The 12,946-nt window shown below is 45.8% G+C and overlaps 1 protein-coding gene and 1 long non-coding RNA gene across 2 annotated transcripts; both read left to right on the forward strand.

Annotated features, from left to right (window-relative positions):
- The first annotated feature begins 762 nt into the window (after window positions 1-762).
- GPR12 (G protein-coupled receptor 12) lies at window positions 763-3,028 on the forward strand. The gene has a single exon (XM_040266764.1). It carries the CDS (start codon window positions 853-855, stop codon window positions 1,855-1,857), a length of 1,005 nt encoding a protein of 334 aa, XP_040122698.1. The 5' UTR covers window positions 763-852; the 3' UTR covers window positions 1,858-3,028.
- A 3,861-nt stretch (window positions 3,029-6,889) lies between these two features.
- LOC120882937 lies at window positions 6,890-10,885 on the forward strand. Its single transcript, XR_005725618.1, has 2 exons — window positions 6,890-9,990; window positions 10,557-10,885. It is a non-coding gene; the product is annotated as an uncharacterized LOC120882937 (long non-coding RNA).
- The last annotated feature ends 2,061 nt before the right edge of the window (window positions 10,886-12,946 follow it).

A 12,946-nucleotide genomic window follows, 5' to 3' on the forward strand; every position in this document is an offset into this window, starting at 1 on the left:
CCTGGCGCGGAGCGTGCCCCCGCCCTCCCGGCCAGGCCCCGCGCGCGGACGCCGCCCCTCGCCCCGCGGGTCCGGCGCCGACATGCGACCCGGGTAGCGCTTCGGGAGCAGCGGAGGAGCCCTCCCCCCCGGCCTGGGCGCGCCAAGGTGACCCCCGCGATGTACCCGCGCCCTGTGGGTCCCCTCGCGTCCCCTCCCGTCCGCCGCGGTGCCTGTGCATCCGTCTGTCCGTCCGTGTCCACACCTCCATCGCGCGCGCCCTCCTTTCGTGGCTCTGCGGCGACTGCCCCGTGCGCACGGGGCTGCGGGGCGGTATGAGGGGGAGCGGCCAGGACCCCCTTTGTTCTGGCTGGGGTGTGAGTGTGCGCGCGCGCCGGGCGCCTGGCGGGTGGGAGTTTTGAACGTTCCAGCGAGGATGGCAGCCCGGCCCGGCTGGAGAGCTGTCGCCGCGGCGCGGTCCCCACCCGTCCCCCACCTCCCCGCCCCCCCGCTAGAGCCCTGGTGCCAGGCGGCCGTTCGTTGGCGGCACGCGAGACACATTTTCACGTGTGTCCCCAGCACTTGAGCAAACAGACCGCCGCGGTCCCGCGTGTGCCTGCCCCGCTTGCGCGCCTGTGCGGAAGTCCCATCCCGGGTGTCCCCCAGCGCCAAAACGGCATTTTTGTTGTTGTTGTTGTGGGTTTTAAGCCACGGAGACTTTGGCTTTTGTCGTATTTCTTACCAGGTTGTGATTTGGGAAGCTTGTGGCATTCGGGGGCTGTTGGTGTGGGTTTTGCGTGATGTGGGATTGTCGCCCTGCCGTATCTCTACACTTAACAGCCTGTCTTTCCGTTGAAGAGGACAGGGGTTAAAATGAATGAAGACCCGAAGGTCAATGTAAGCGGGCTGCCTCGGGAGTTTGTAGACGCCGGTGCCTCCGGGAACATCTCGGCGGAGGTCTCCTCCCAGGTCCCCGTCCTGCAGCCGGAGCCAGAGCTGGTGGTTAACCCCTGGGACATTGTCTTATGTACCTCGGGAACCCTCATCTCCTGCGAAAATGCCATCGTGGTCCTTATCATCTTCCATAACCCCAGCCTGCGGGCACCCATGTTTCTGCTGATAGGCAGCCTGGCACTTGCAGACCTGCTGGCCGGCATTGGACTCGTTGTCAATTTCGTGTTTGCCTACCTGCTTCAGTCAGAGGCCACCAAGCTGGCCGCCATCGGACTCATCGTGGCCTCTTTCTCTGCCTCCGTCTGCAGCTTGCTGGCCATCACGGTTGACCGCTACCTCTCCCTCTATTACGCCCTGACCTACCACTCAGAGAGGACGGTCACGTTTACCTACGTCATGCTCTTCATGCTCTGGGGGACCTCCATCTGCCTGGGCCTGCTGCCGGTCCTGGGCTGGAACTGCCTGCGGGACGAGTCCACCTGCAGCGTGGTCAGGCCTCTCACCAAGAACAACGCTGCCATCCTGTCCGTCTCCTTCCTCTTCACCTTCGCACTCATGCTTCAGCTCTACATCCAGATCTGTAAGATTGTCATGCGGCACGCCCATCAGATCGCCCTGCAGCACCACTTCCTGGCCACCTCGCACTACGTGACCACCCGGAAGGGGGTCTCCACCCTGGCCATCATCCTGGGGACCTTCGCTGCTTGCTGGATGCCTTTCACCCTTTACTCCTTGATTGCTGATTATACCTACCCCTCCATCTACACCTACGCTACCCTCCTGCCCGCCACCTACAACTCCATCATCAACCCCGTCATATATGCTTTCAGAAACCAGGAGATCCAGAAGGCCCTCTGCCTCGTGTGCTGTGGCTGCGTCCCGCCCGGCCTGTCCCAGAGAGCGCGGTCGCCCAGCGACGTGTAGTGGGCTCTCCCACTAGGAGAGCCTGCGGGAATTTACCAAGCACTCCCACTGCCTGGCCGGACGGTTGAGATGCACTCCTTCCATCCTTTCTGCTGGAGTCTCTCTTGAGCCACAGGAGCACTTTGAAGCATTCACTTAGATGAGTTAAGTGATTGAAGTGAAAATAATGTCATCAGTGTTTTCACCTTTTTAAAAGCAACTGAGTTCTTTGCTCAATATTATTTTGTTTTATTTGGGATGGGGTTTTTTTTTAAAGTATTTTATTTGAAGGTGGGGCTTATGCTTTTTTATTGCTTGGAGGATTAATATTGGCAGGGGAAAGGAAGGGGTGTAACATGGCCATGAAATTATAAAAGGTAAACTGGTCCCAGAGTTTTTACCTGGACTTTAAAATAAAACTGAATTATTGAGGAAATTGGAGAAAGTACTTTTTCCAGACCTTTTTTAAAATGTCAAGGTAGACTTTTTTAAATACTGCATGTAGTTAACAGAATACAATCACTCTGAAGCCAATAGTCTATGTGATTATGTTATGGATTTTATTAACACAAACTGATTTTATTCACGTGAACTCAGTAGGGAGTTACCAACGCTGAAACGATAAACTCATTTTTATTCATTCTTTCTTTACTTTCAGCAGTTGCTGTTCACAAGAATTATTTTGGTATTTCTATGACTGTTGTTAACTCTTTCTGCATGGCTGCCTATGTCAACTAGACCACTAGTTTCAAATGTTGCCATGTAAATCCAGAACCAGAGGAGTCACTTTTCAATACAGGTTTTCAATATGACCTTCTAAAATGAAATCTGAAATGTGTTGTGATTTACGTACAAAGTAGGATTGATTAAGTATAACACGGTGGTTTCCTAAGCTACAATCTGTGTTCAGGAAACAAAAGAAAAAAATTAGTAAAATGTTTGAATTAGATTAAATTGATTTTAGTATATTCTGAAAAAATGAATCAATGTGAAGCTATCACAAAATATAAAAAGCATTCACTTTTCCTGTCTAAGAATGTATTAATAGTTTTTCTTGGTTGAACCAAATAGCATGAAATACGGTAGACCAAGTGTTTCTGATTCATACACTGTCTGTGGTGTCAGTGCATTTGAAACAGATGGTCTTCTATTTTACCAATTAAGCTTGTGAATAAATAACATACATATCTGATTGTGATGTGTATCAGCTATATTCTGTACGTTTACAAGCAGAATGACCATGTGGCTGTTTATGAAAAGTTGAATTTGAATTCCTTTTCTTTTCACCAAAAAACAACTTAAATTCAATAAAAACTATATTGCCTGTTTTCAGAGAGCCAGGATTTAGTCCAGGAAATGACACAGAAAGATTCATTTTAAATATATCGTAAAACCGTTGTGTTTGACTGTCTTCTGTTAGCACAGAGGATACTTTGGACACAGAAAACCTTGCCTCCAGTTGCAGTGTGTTTATAGCTGTGGCTGTACAACCAGTGGGAGAATTTCTGGACAGCCCATCAATGTAGCCCATTCAGATGGTAGAAGATCAGTATTTCAGGGTTCCTGGGGAATCATTTGTAGTAAATTAACCTATTTGGTCTGTCCCAAATGTTATGTTCACAGTGGTCTGAGGCCTTTCTGGCAGCCTGCAGGGCTGATACCATCTCTCCAGGGCCCCTTCTAATGCAGCCCAGGTGTGGATCAATCCTGCCTGAGTCAATGTAAAGGAGAGGGGTGGAAACATTGCAGAAATGGGAAAGGATTTTCAATACACATCACTGGATGACCCATCTTAGCCTTTAAAAATTCATCAACACGTGACAGAGTTGGTAGGTTGAATGTGATGAGTCTGTTTTTCGTCACTTGAAAGTTAATTGCATCTCCATGGGAGAAATGACTAAGGTAACTTGGTTTCGACGTGGGCTGGGAAATATCCATAAAGAGGTTGGAAAGCAAAAAAATGGTGTTTTTGTAGAAATAGTGTTTGCCATTTTCATATCTCTAAGAGTAATTATAACGATCATAATAAGTACTATTTTTCACGACATTAAAATGTGCCGGGCCTCATGCTGGGTGCTTTACCTGCTCTGCTAGCTTCACAAAAACACATTTACAGTTAAGAAAATAGAGGCTCAGAGAGGTGAAGAAATTTGTCCAAGGCCACAGAGCTTCAAGGGTAAAGCTGGGATCTGAACCCAGGTTTTCCAGAGTCCGTGCCTGTCTCCCTTCTGCACGGGGCCACCCTGCTGCTGCCCTGAATACGGGGGAAATGATTTACGACGTGTGTCATTGTTTAGCTGCTCAGTTGTGTCTGACTCTTTGCAACCCCATGGCCTGTAGCCCGCCAGGCTCCTCTGTCCACGGGGATTCTCCAGGCAAGAGCACTGGAGTGGGTTGTCATGCCCTTCTTCAGGGGATCTTCCTGACCTAGGGATCAAACCTGGGTCTCCTGCATTGCAGCTGGATTCTTCACCGTCTGAGCCACCAGGGAAGCCACCTGTGTTACTGTCACTAAAGTTTTAGTTCTGTAGTTAAGACATAAAGCTTCCCTTTTAAAGTTACCTGGGATGGACTATCAATGTGGTCCTACCTAGGTGAAAGAGGCCTGTTTTTCTCTAGGTCTCTTTTCCCTGAGCTTTTTTCCCATTTAGAGCCAAGCCCCCTGCCCCCGCCCCCCAGCCCTACCCCTTGCCCAGAGGCACACTGCAATGTTTTAATGCAAAGAGATGAGGGTACTCTTATTATACAGAGATTTCCCCTTTATTTACTATTTTAATCCTCCTATTATACCCTTACATCAGTATGTAATGGTCTTCTAAATACTAGTTAAGTGGCTGCTTTTGCCTCCTGTTTTTAAAACACCTGATTTCAGCTGAGATTTTTTTCAATCAACTGTAACATGTTCTTACAATTTATTTTCAGTTGTGAAGATTTCTGGATGTTTATGTGGGGGGCCATCTTCCCTCCTGGTACCTGGAGGTAGGGGGTGGGATGATGGGGAGAGCACCTTTTTCAGAAACCTAAATGGAATGGCCGCATTCACGAAGGGAAAATTTCTCTGTTGACTTGGCAGGCAGAATTGATCTTGGAGTCCTGCAAAATTTAAAGCAGGATTTAAGCATGTTTAAAAGAGAAAATGTCCCTCATAGCTCAGTTGATAAAGAATCTGCCTGAAAAAAAAAAAAAAAAAGAATCTGCCTGCAGTGCAGGAGACCCTTGTTCAATCCCTGGATTGGGAAGATCCGCTGGAGAAGGGATAGGCTACCCACTTCAGTATTCTTAGGCTTCCCCTGTGGCTCAGTGGGTAAAGAATCGGCCTGCAATGCAGGAGACCTGGGTTCCATCCCTGGGTTGGGAAGATCTCCTGGAGAAGAGAAAGGCTACCTACTCCAGTATTCTGGCCTGCAGAATTCTGCAGAGTTGGGCATGACTTTCACTTTCAGTGCCAATAAAAGTATTTTGGAGCCATAGTAAACTTTTTGTTTTTAGAGAATTGCTGAATTCATTATTAAAATAATGATTGATTTTATTTCTTGATACCATATAGATCATTTATTAGGATGATTTACCATTTCAAATTTAAAATACATATTAAATAAGTGACTATGATGGTATTGTATTGAACATTTATGTGTCCACTTTGATCAAAGCCCAGTGTAATAAAGGAACAGATGGCCTTCTTGTCCCTTTTGAAGAATGGGATGATTATCAGATGGTTTTGCTATCTGATTGGAATCTTAAAATCTGATTAGAACTTTTAGAATCATCAAATTTAGTTTATATACATCAAGAAAGTAAAAACATAGTTTGAATTAGCAGACAGATATACTGTCTTCTGGCAGACAATACAGAAAAAATCCTGATAATTTTGACTAGGGTGGCACTAGTGGTAAAGAAGCCACCTGCCAATGTAGGCGACATAAGAGATGTGGGTTCAATCCCTGAGTAAGGGAGATGCCCTGGAGGAGGGCATGGCAACCCACTCCAGTATTCTTGCCTGGAGAATCCCATGGACAGAGGAGCCTGGAGGGCTACGACCCATAGGGTCACAGAGTCAGACACGACTGAGCGACTTAGCACACTCGCAATTTTGACTAGGGATCTTCGAAATTTAAATGTTTGAAAGACACACAAATTACCTGAGACTTGTTAAAATGCAACTTCTCCTTCAATAGGTCTGGGCCATCACCCAATTTCCAGCAAGTTCCCAGGTGATACTGATGGTGATGCTGATGGTCTGCAGTCAATGCTTTGAGTCACAAGGATAACTGTCCTACCTCTAGCATCCTTTCAAAAAGTTTATAAACTTCTGATAAGAATGAACGCTTTAAAATATACATCAGTTCAGTTCAGTTGTTCAGTCGTATCCGACTCTTTGTGACCCTATGAGCCACAGCATGCCAGGCCTCTCTGTCCATCACCAACTCCTGGAGTCCAGCTAAACCCATGTCCATTGAGTCGCTGATGCCATCCAGCCATCTCATCCTCTGTCGTCCCCTTCTCCTCCTGCCCTCAATCTTTCCCAGCATCAGGGTCTTTCCCAATGAGTCAGCTCTTCACATGAGGTGGCCAAAGTATTGGAGTTTCAGCCTCAGCATCAGTCCTTCCAATGAACACCCAGGACTGATCTCCTTTAGGGTGGACTGGTTGGATCTGCTTGCAGTCCAAGGGACTCTCAAGAGTCTTCTCCATGTCAGGAAAGATTGAGGGCAGGAAGAGAAGGGGATAACAGAGGATGAGATGGTTGGATGGCATCACTGACTCAATGGACATGAGTTTGGATAAACTCCAGGAGTTGGTGATGGGCAGGGAGCCTGCCGTGCTGCGGTTCACGGGGCCACAAATAGTTGGACATGACTGAGTGAATAAACTGAACTGAACCTTTAAAAAAAAAAAAAGAGTCTTCTCTAATACCAAAGTTCAAAAGCATAAAATATACATACTTAAATATGATATATAATTTATAAAAATGTATATAATAAAATATAAAAATATTAAATATAAATACATAATATATTTTAAATAATATTGTCAGAGGTTAATAATTAAGTAGTCTGTGTTTAATGCATACGAACTTTGAACTTTTTCTAGAATATCTCAGTTCCTAGTAAAGATCTATAAATATTTTTTCCATACTAATGTTCTCACTTTTTAAAATTCAGATTATCACTACCTTAAGGTAATTCTTTCACAGTCCTTATATAACAATGCAATGTGTGTGTGTACACACATGTGTGTGTGTGTGTGTGTGTGTGTGTATATATATGATTATACACACCACAACCAAGGTTTCCACTGCCATTTATTCAAGGACAGCTTTTCCCGTGATGCATATGATTTGTGTTTGGGGGACTGTGGGTGCTTGCATGATTTCATTTTGAAATAACTGAGATGAAAACTTTTGTTCTCTGGGTTCTAAAATTCAACCAAACTCATCCTAAGGCATCCCTTTTCCAGCCAAGATAAATCAGAGAAATTGAAAAATATCTCACCGTGATTTTTGACATTTATCTGTAATCTTTTGTATCAAAAATGCTATTCATGTTAATAGTGACGATGGTCCTTACATCCACTGTGCTACATTTCTGCCCGAGGAGGTAAGAACATTTTTTTTTTTAATCCAACAGAAGTATGTTAAAGTACAAAGTTGAAGTGGAATTTAATATATAACTTAAATATCTCCATTGTATTAAATATTTACAGAAGAAACCTAGGAATTTTTTACTCATAAAAGTTCAAATAATAGCATCAAAGCACCAGTGAGCAAACTCTCCGTTGAAAGTAAGTTTGGAGCAGAAATGAAAACACTAGGGCACAGAGTTCCTGGTAATTGACTGCCTGAGCAGACAACTACAAGGAGTGTATTTTAAAAGGAAAAAGAATATCTTAACAGCATCCTCTGAAAGGTAACAGAAATCAAGGTTACTGACTTGGGAACCTGAAAGGAAAAAACCTAAGGGAAAATTGGTTTGTTCCAACTACATCCTTACTCTTTCCAGAATCCTTTTGAAATAGGAACAAATTTATTCTTGGGTACTATAGAGTCTAACAGCTGGAAGGAAATTTACAGAGTGGAATTTTCTGTATGGAATCTGAACCATCTAAGTTAAGGTAGCTTTGGAAACTGAAGTCCCACACTTTTCCCTCAAAGCTTAGTGTGTTTTAGTATTTATTCCTAATCACAGTCTGCCTTATGACGCTGTAATTCTGTTTACCATGGCCCAGCCCTGGAGACGTAGAGAATGCCTTTGTCACAGTCAACATTTATATATTGAAAATATTGATTAAGCAGTATCCTCTTCTTCAAATGACGTTATCCCAAAGAATTAAATCATTTTTCCTGGTTGATTTTATTTGATACCCTTTTGATCATTTTCCCGATCCTTTCCCCCACATCATCTACCATTTCTCTGCAGCCTCTTCGAGTCATCAAAACTGGGCTCCAGTGTCCCACTAAATGCAGAACTTCCTGGGGCAGAGTGATTAATTACCCTCTGCGTCTGCTGGCCGTGTAGCTGTGGGCTTTCAAGTAGAGACCCCAGCCAGCAGCCTCAGCATCTCCTGGGAACCTGTTGAAAATGCAGAGTCTCAGGCCTCACTCCACACCTACTGACTCAGACTCAGACACTTGGGGCATGAGACCCTGCAGTCCCACCTTTAACAAGCCCACCGCCCCTGCCCCCACCTGATGCACGTGACTTAACTGAAAACCCTAGTTTTGCAGTCCAGGTGCTACTCTAGGAACCCAGGGGCCTCCCTCCCTCTGGATGTCCTCCCCCACCCCCCAGGGGCTTCCTCTCTGCCCTACCCCCCACCCCTCCCCCCGCAGCCCCCAGCAAACTTGGCCTTGTAAACATGCACCATGCCTGCTTGGTGCATGCGTGACAAGTTGCTTTAGTCGTGTCTGACTCTGTGGCCCCCTGGACTGTAGCCCGCCAGGCTCCTCTGTCCATGGGATTCTCCAGGCAAGAATACTGGAGTGGGTTGCCATTTCCCTCTCCAGGGAGTCTTCCCGACTCAGGGATCGAACGTGTGTCTCCTGCTTTGCAGGCGGACTCTTTACCAGTGAAACACCTGGGAAGACCAAAGGAGCTCCTTTGGTCAAGTTTAAAAAAAAAAAAAAACAAAAAACTGCCACTCCTCATTAGGTAATTGCTTTAGTTCTGGAACAGGTGACAAATGCTGAGGAATCTCACACAGTACAGAAATAAGCTTCAGAAAAGCTTATTTTACTGTACCCAGCCCTTCTGTTTGTGTGAAGATGGCTTCTTCCATCTCTCAGACTAGGTTTCTCCTCTAGTTACCAGCAGGCTCCTACTGATTTCCTTCAGAAAGTCCCCCTGGGTTGCAGAGGTTTGGGAGATAAAACCTACCACTCAGGGTGCCCGCCTCTACCTGCAGACCTGCCAGAGTGACAGGGCTTGAGTCAGCAGCGCCATCATAGATGTCGTTTCTATTGGAGTAAAAATAGGTGTATGATTGTAAGAGGGAAAGATGTCAATCAATGGTTATGTAGTCTTCCTGAATAAAATGATTGGGAACACGGGCTCTGAACACACGCCACCTGGGTTCACGTCACTTCCGATTACTGGCTTCGGGATGTGTTGCTTAACCTCCCTGAACTTCCATCTCCTGGTTTTATGAAAGGAGCATGACCCAAAGACCCACCACGCAGCGCTGCAGGAGATGGGACACTGGAAGGGTCTAGCATACAGCGCTTTGCACAGACCTACTTGGGTGTTACTTTGCCTTAGTGTTTTTATTAGCGCTGCTGCTAATAAAATGAGACTCACTCATTTTTCATCCCTTGAAGGTAGTATTTGAAAACTAGCCTTAAAGCGGCGGTCGGGGATGGGGCTGCTGCTTGCACCGGCAGATTCAGAGCCAGGCCTACAAGCCTCCTTCCGTGGCCCCTGGTGCTCTGCTCTGCACGTCTGGGAGTTCAACACACTTCTGAGCTCAAATCGTCTGATGATTTACTGGCTTAATAAGCAACACTGCATTTCAGAAGTCATTGCGTTTTCAACACAGGTTATATGATGTTTGCACGCCCCAGATATGAGCACAAAACAACTGAGCAATGTGATGCTTTGTCACAGCAGGGCTGGCAAGCTCAGAAGAAGGATTTGCAAATTGGAAATTGCAGAAATACAGGTAAGCTGAAGAAACCTTCAAAATAAGCTAGCCAATAAAAAACAGGATTTTTTTAAAAAACTGGGACAGCTGCTTTCTTAGTTCTCCTGAGGGAGAAAAGCACAGACTGGCTATTTTCCAGTCTGCGAAGTTTACAGGCTAAGAAGATAGTTTATATACTGGATAAGAGGTTTCACTGAAAATGATGGATTTGGCAGTTCGTTTCAGGATAGCAATCAGCTGTCTCACAGAACATGAGACCCAAGAATAATCTTTGCCTCAACCAACATTGGGCTTCCTGGTGGCTCAGGGGTAAATAATCTGCCTGCAATGCAAGAGATGTAGGAAATAGTCACTGGGTTGGGAAGATCCCCTGGAGGAGAAAATAGCAACCCACTCCAGTATTCTTCCTGGGATAATCCCATGGACAGAGGGGCTTGACGGGCTACAGTCCACAGAGACACAAAGAATCGGACTTAACCGAGCAACTGAGCACACCACAGCAGGCAGCATCTAATAAAAGTATATTCAGTGGAATGTGTGTTTGTGCATTAGAATGGACTATAACCTATGTATTCTTACTTTAGGTTTTGAAACAGTTTGAAAAACAGTTGAGGATATATAAAATCAAGCTTAATTTTTCTGCATGAAGTATGACATAAAATGGGATAGGACAAAGCTGAAGCCTTCAACACATACTCAGTTTTTCCAAACATGTTTTTATATACTTTTAAAAGCATACAATTCAGTCATTAGTGAGTTATTCTTAATGTCAATGTTTAATGTCAGTGTTATGTATTTTGGATTGTATAATTTTGCTTGGTAAATATTTAGTAACTATCAAATCTAAACAGTTACTATTAAAAGCTGTGTCAATCGTTACTTAAGAACAGTAAAATAAAATAACTACCAGCTCTACTTGTGTTTATTTCTGTGTAAATCTATTTTGATAGAAAAACTGGCGCAGGGCTGTCTGAGGGAGCTTTCTGTGATGATGGGAAAGTTGTGTGTGCTATTATTCGATAGAGGAACTTGCAGCCTTGTGTGGCAACTGAGATTGGAAATGTGGCTAGTGCAACTGAGGAACTGACTTTTTTTTCATTTCATCTCAACTGATTTAAATTTTAAAAGCCATTTATTGCTGCTAGCTCCTGCACTGCACAGCACCTATCTAGGTATGCACAGCTTTTGTCATGGAGACAACTACAATAGAGACTGGCTCCTGTGGGTCTGTGTGATTAAGGACTCAGGGTAGGAGATGCCCTGGATCCCAGGATGGAAGTGGAGAAGGGTCGCCTGGAAAGCTTCCTAGAGCAGTGCGTGTTGGGGGCATGGGGTAGGCTTTACTGAGAACCATTTCCTATGGGTCAGTCCCAAGGAGACCGATCACATCTCACGAAGCCCAGACGCACACCTCACACCAGCCCCAGACCACCAACCCAGCCCCTAGCTTCCCTCCCTGTGTGATCCAGTTGCTGTACATAGCAGCATTGCAGACCCTCCGTGCAGGGCCACCCTCCTGCCTCACCCCTTTGCAGGTGTGGACGCTGGGGTCCGGGTCAGAACTGAGCCCCCAGGTTTGCCGGCTGCCACCCTGTCTCAGGCCACAGCCCAGGTCCACCACCCCACCCTATCCTCAGCTTTCTCTTTAGACTGTGGTGGTGGATGTCAGGACCTTGAGCTGGTTGCTGGAAACACCAGCCGGGCCAGGGGTCCTGTACGAAGGTGGTAGGCTGGTGCCTGCAGTTGCAGACATGTGTCCGTGTCCTGGGGCTCCCACCTTGGGTAGTCACTTCACCTAATAAAAGTCAGATATTATTTCCCAAACAGGGAAACCAAGTCTAGCGAGGGGAGGGGAGGGGTCCATGATCACAGGACATGGAGTGGGCTGGTCCAGTCCGGCTTTACTTTCCTCCATTATTCATGAACTCTTGTCTAAGGCCTCACTCATATTGCTAACGGTGATGACTGCCAACACTTACAGAGCCAGCACAGTGCTAAGAGCTTTGCCTGCATTCTGTCTGACACCATGATTTTTTAATGTGCTGTTTTGTCATTTCATGTATGGCAAACACATTTCCTCAGGCAGGGCCTGGTCTATGACCATGTGCATACTCTAATGACTATAGGATTATATCAGATGAAAATACAGTTGTTATTTAACTAATCCTCTTTATATTGATTATCTGGCCATTTTCCAATTTTGTTACTGGAAACATTCTTCAAGGATCAGCCCTGAACACACGTTTGCCCACACCTACGATTTTTCTCTAAAAATCCTAGAAGATAGGTGTTCCCTCCCGGTCCAGTGGTTAGGAGTTGGTGCTTTCACTACCATGACCTGGGTTCAATCCCTGGATGGGAAGCTGAGATCCCACAGCCACATGGCACGGCCAGAAATAAATAAATGAATAAAAAAACCCACTACCTAACTTAGTATTGTTCTCCTTTCATTTGTACAAAATATAGTATGATGCTATTTGCAGCCTTAAATTAAAAATAAAATAGAAGAGGAATTACTGCATCAAAGTTCTAAACTGCCCTCCGGGTGAAAGTGTCAGTCATTTAGTCTTGTCCGACTCTTTGTGACCCCATAGATTGTAGTCCGCCAGGCTCCTCTGTCCATGGGATCCTCCAGGCAAGAATACTGGAGTGGATAGCCATTCTCTTCTTCGGGGGACCTTCCTGACCCAAGGATTGAGTCCATCGCCTTGATTGCAGGCAGATTCTTCACTGTCTGAGCCAGCAGGGAAGCCCTCCTGGTGATTCGCAATCCAACCAGCACTGCATGCAAACATCGTCAGTAGACTTGGTTCTATCCTAGGTGTGTCTGCACAGACGAGGGAAGGCAGGCGGACCAGATGATTCTGCCCCATGAGTGACGGCCTTGCAGGTGTACCCTGATGGCACAATGGGCTCCATCTCAACCCAGAGGCACAGAGAGGAGAGACGTGAGGGGGCAGGCTCCCCGTGGAAG

The sequence above is a fragment of the Oryx dammah genome, unplaced genomic scaffold, assembly GCF_014754425.2.
Source record: "Oryx dammah isolate SB20612 unplaced genomic scaffold, SCBI_Odam_1.1 HiC_scaffold_24, whole genome shotgun sequence".
Lineage (NCBI taxonomy): Eukaryota > Metazoa > Chordata > Mammalia > Artiodactyla > Bovidae > Oryx > Oryx dammah.

What these genes read in the sequence shown, in the direction of transcription:
- GPR12 (XM_040266764.1), top strand. Translation starts at nt 853, where the DNA reads ATGAATGAAGACCCGAAGGTCAATGTAAGCGGGCTGCCTCGGGAGTTT.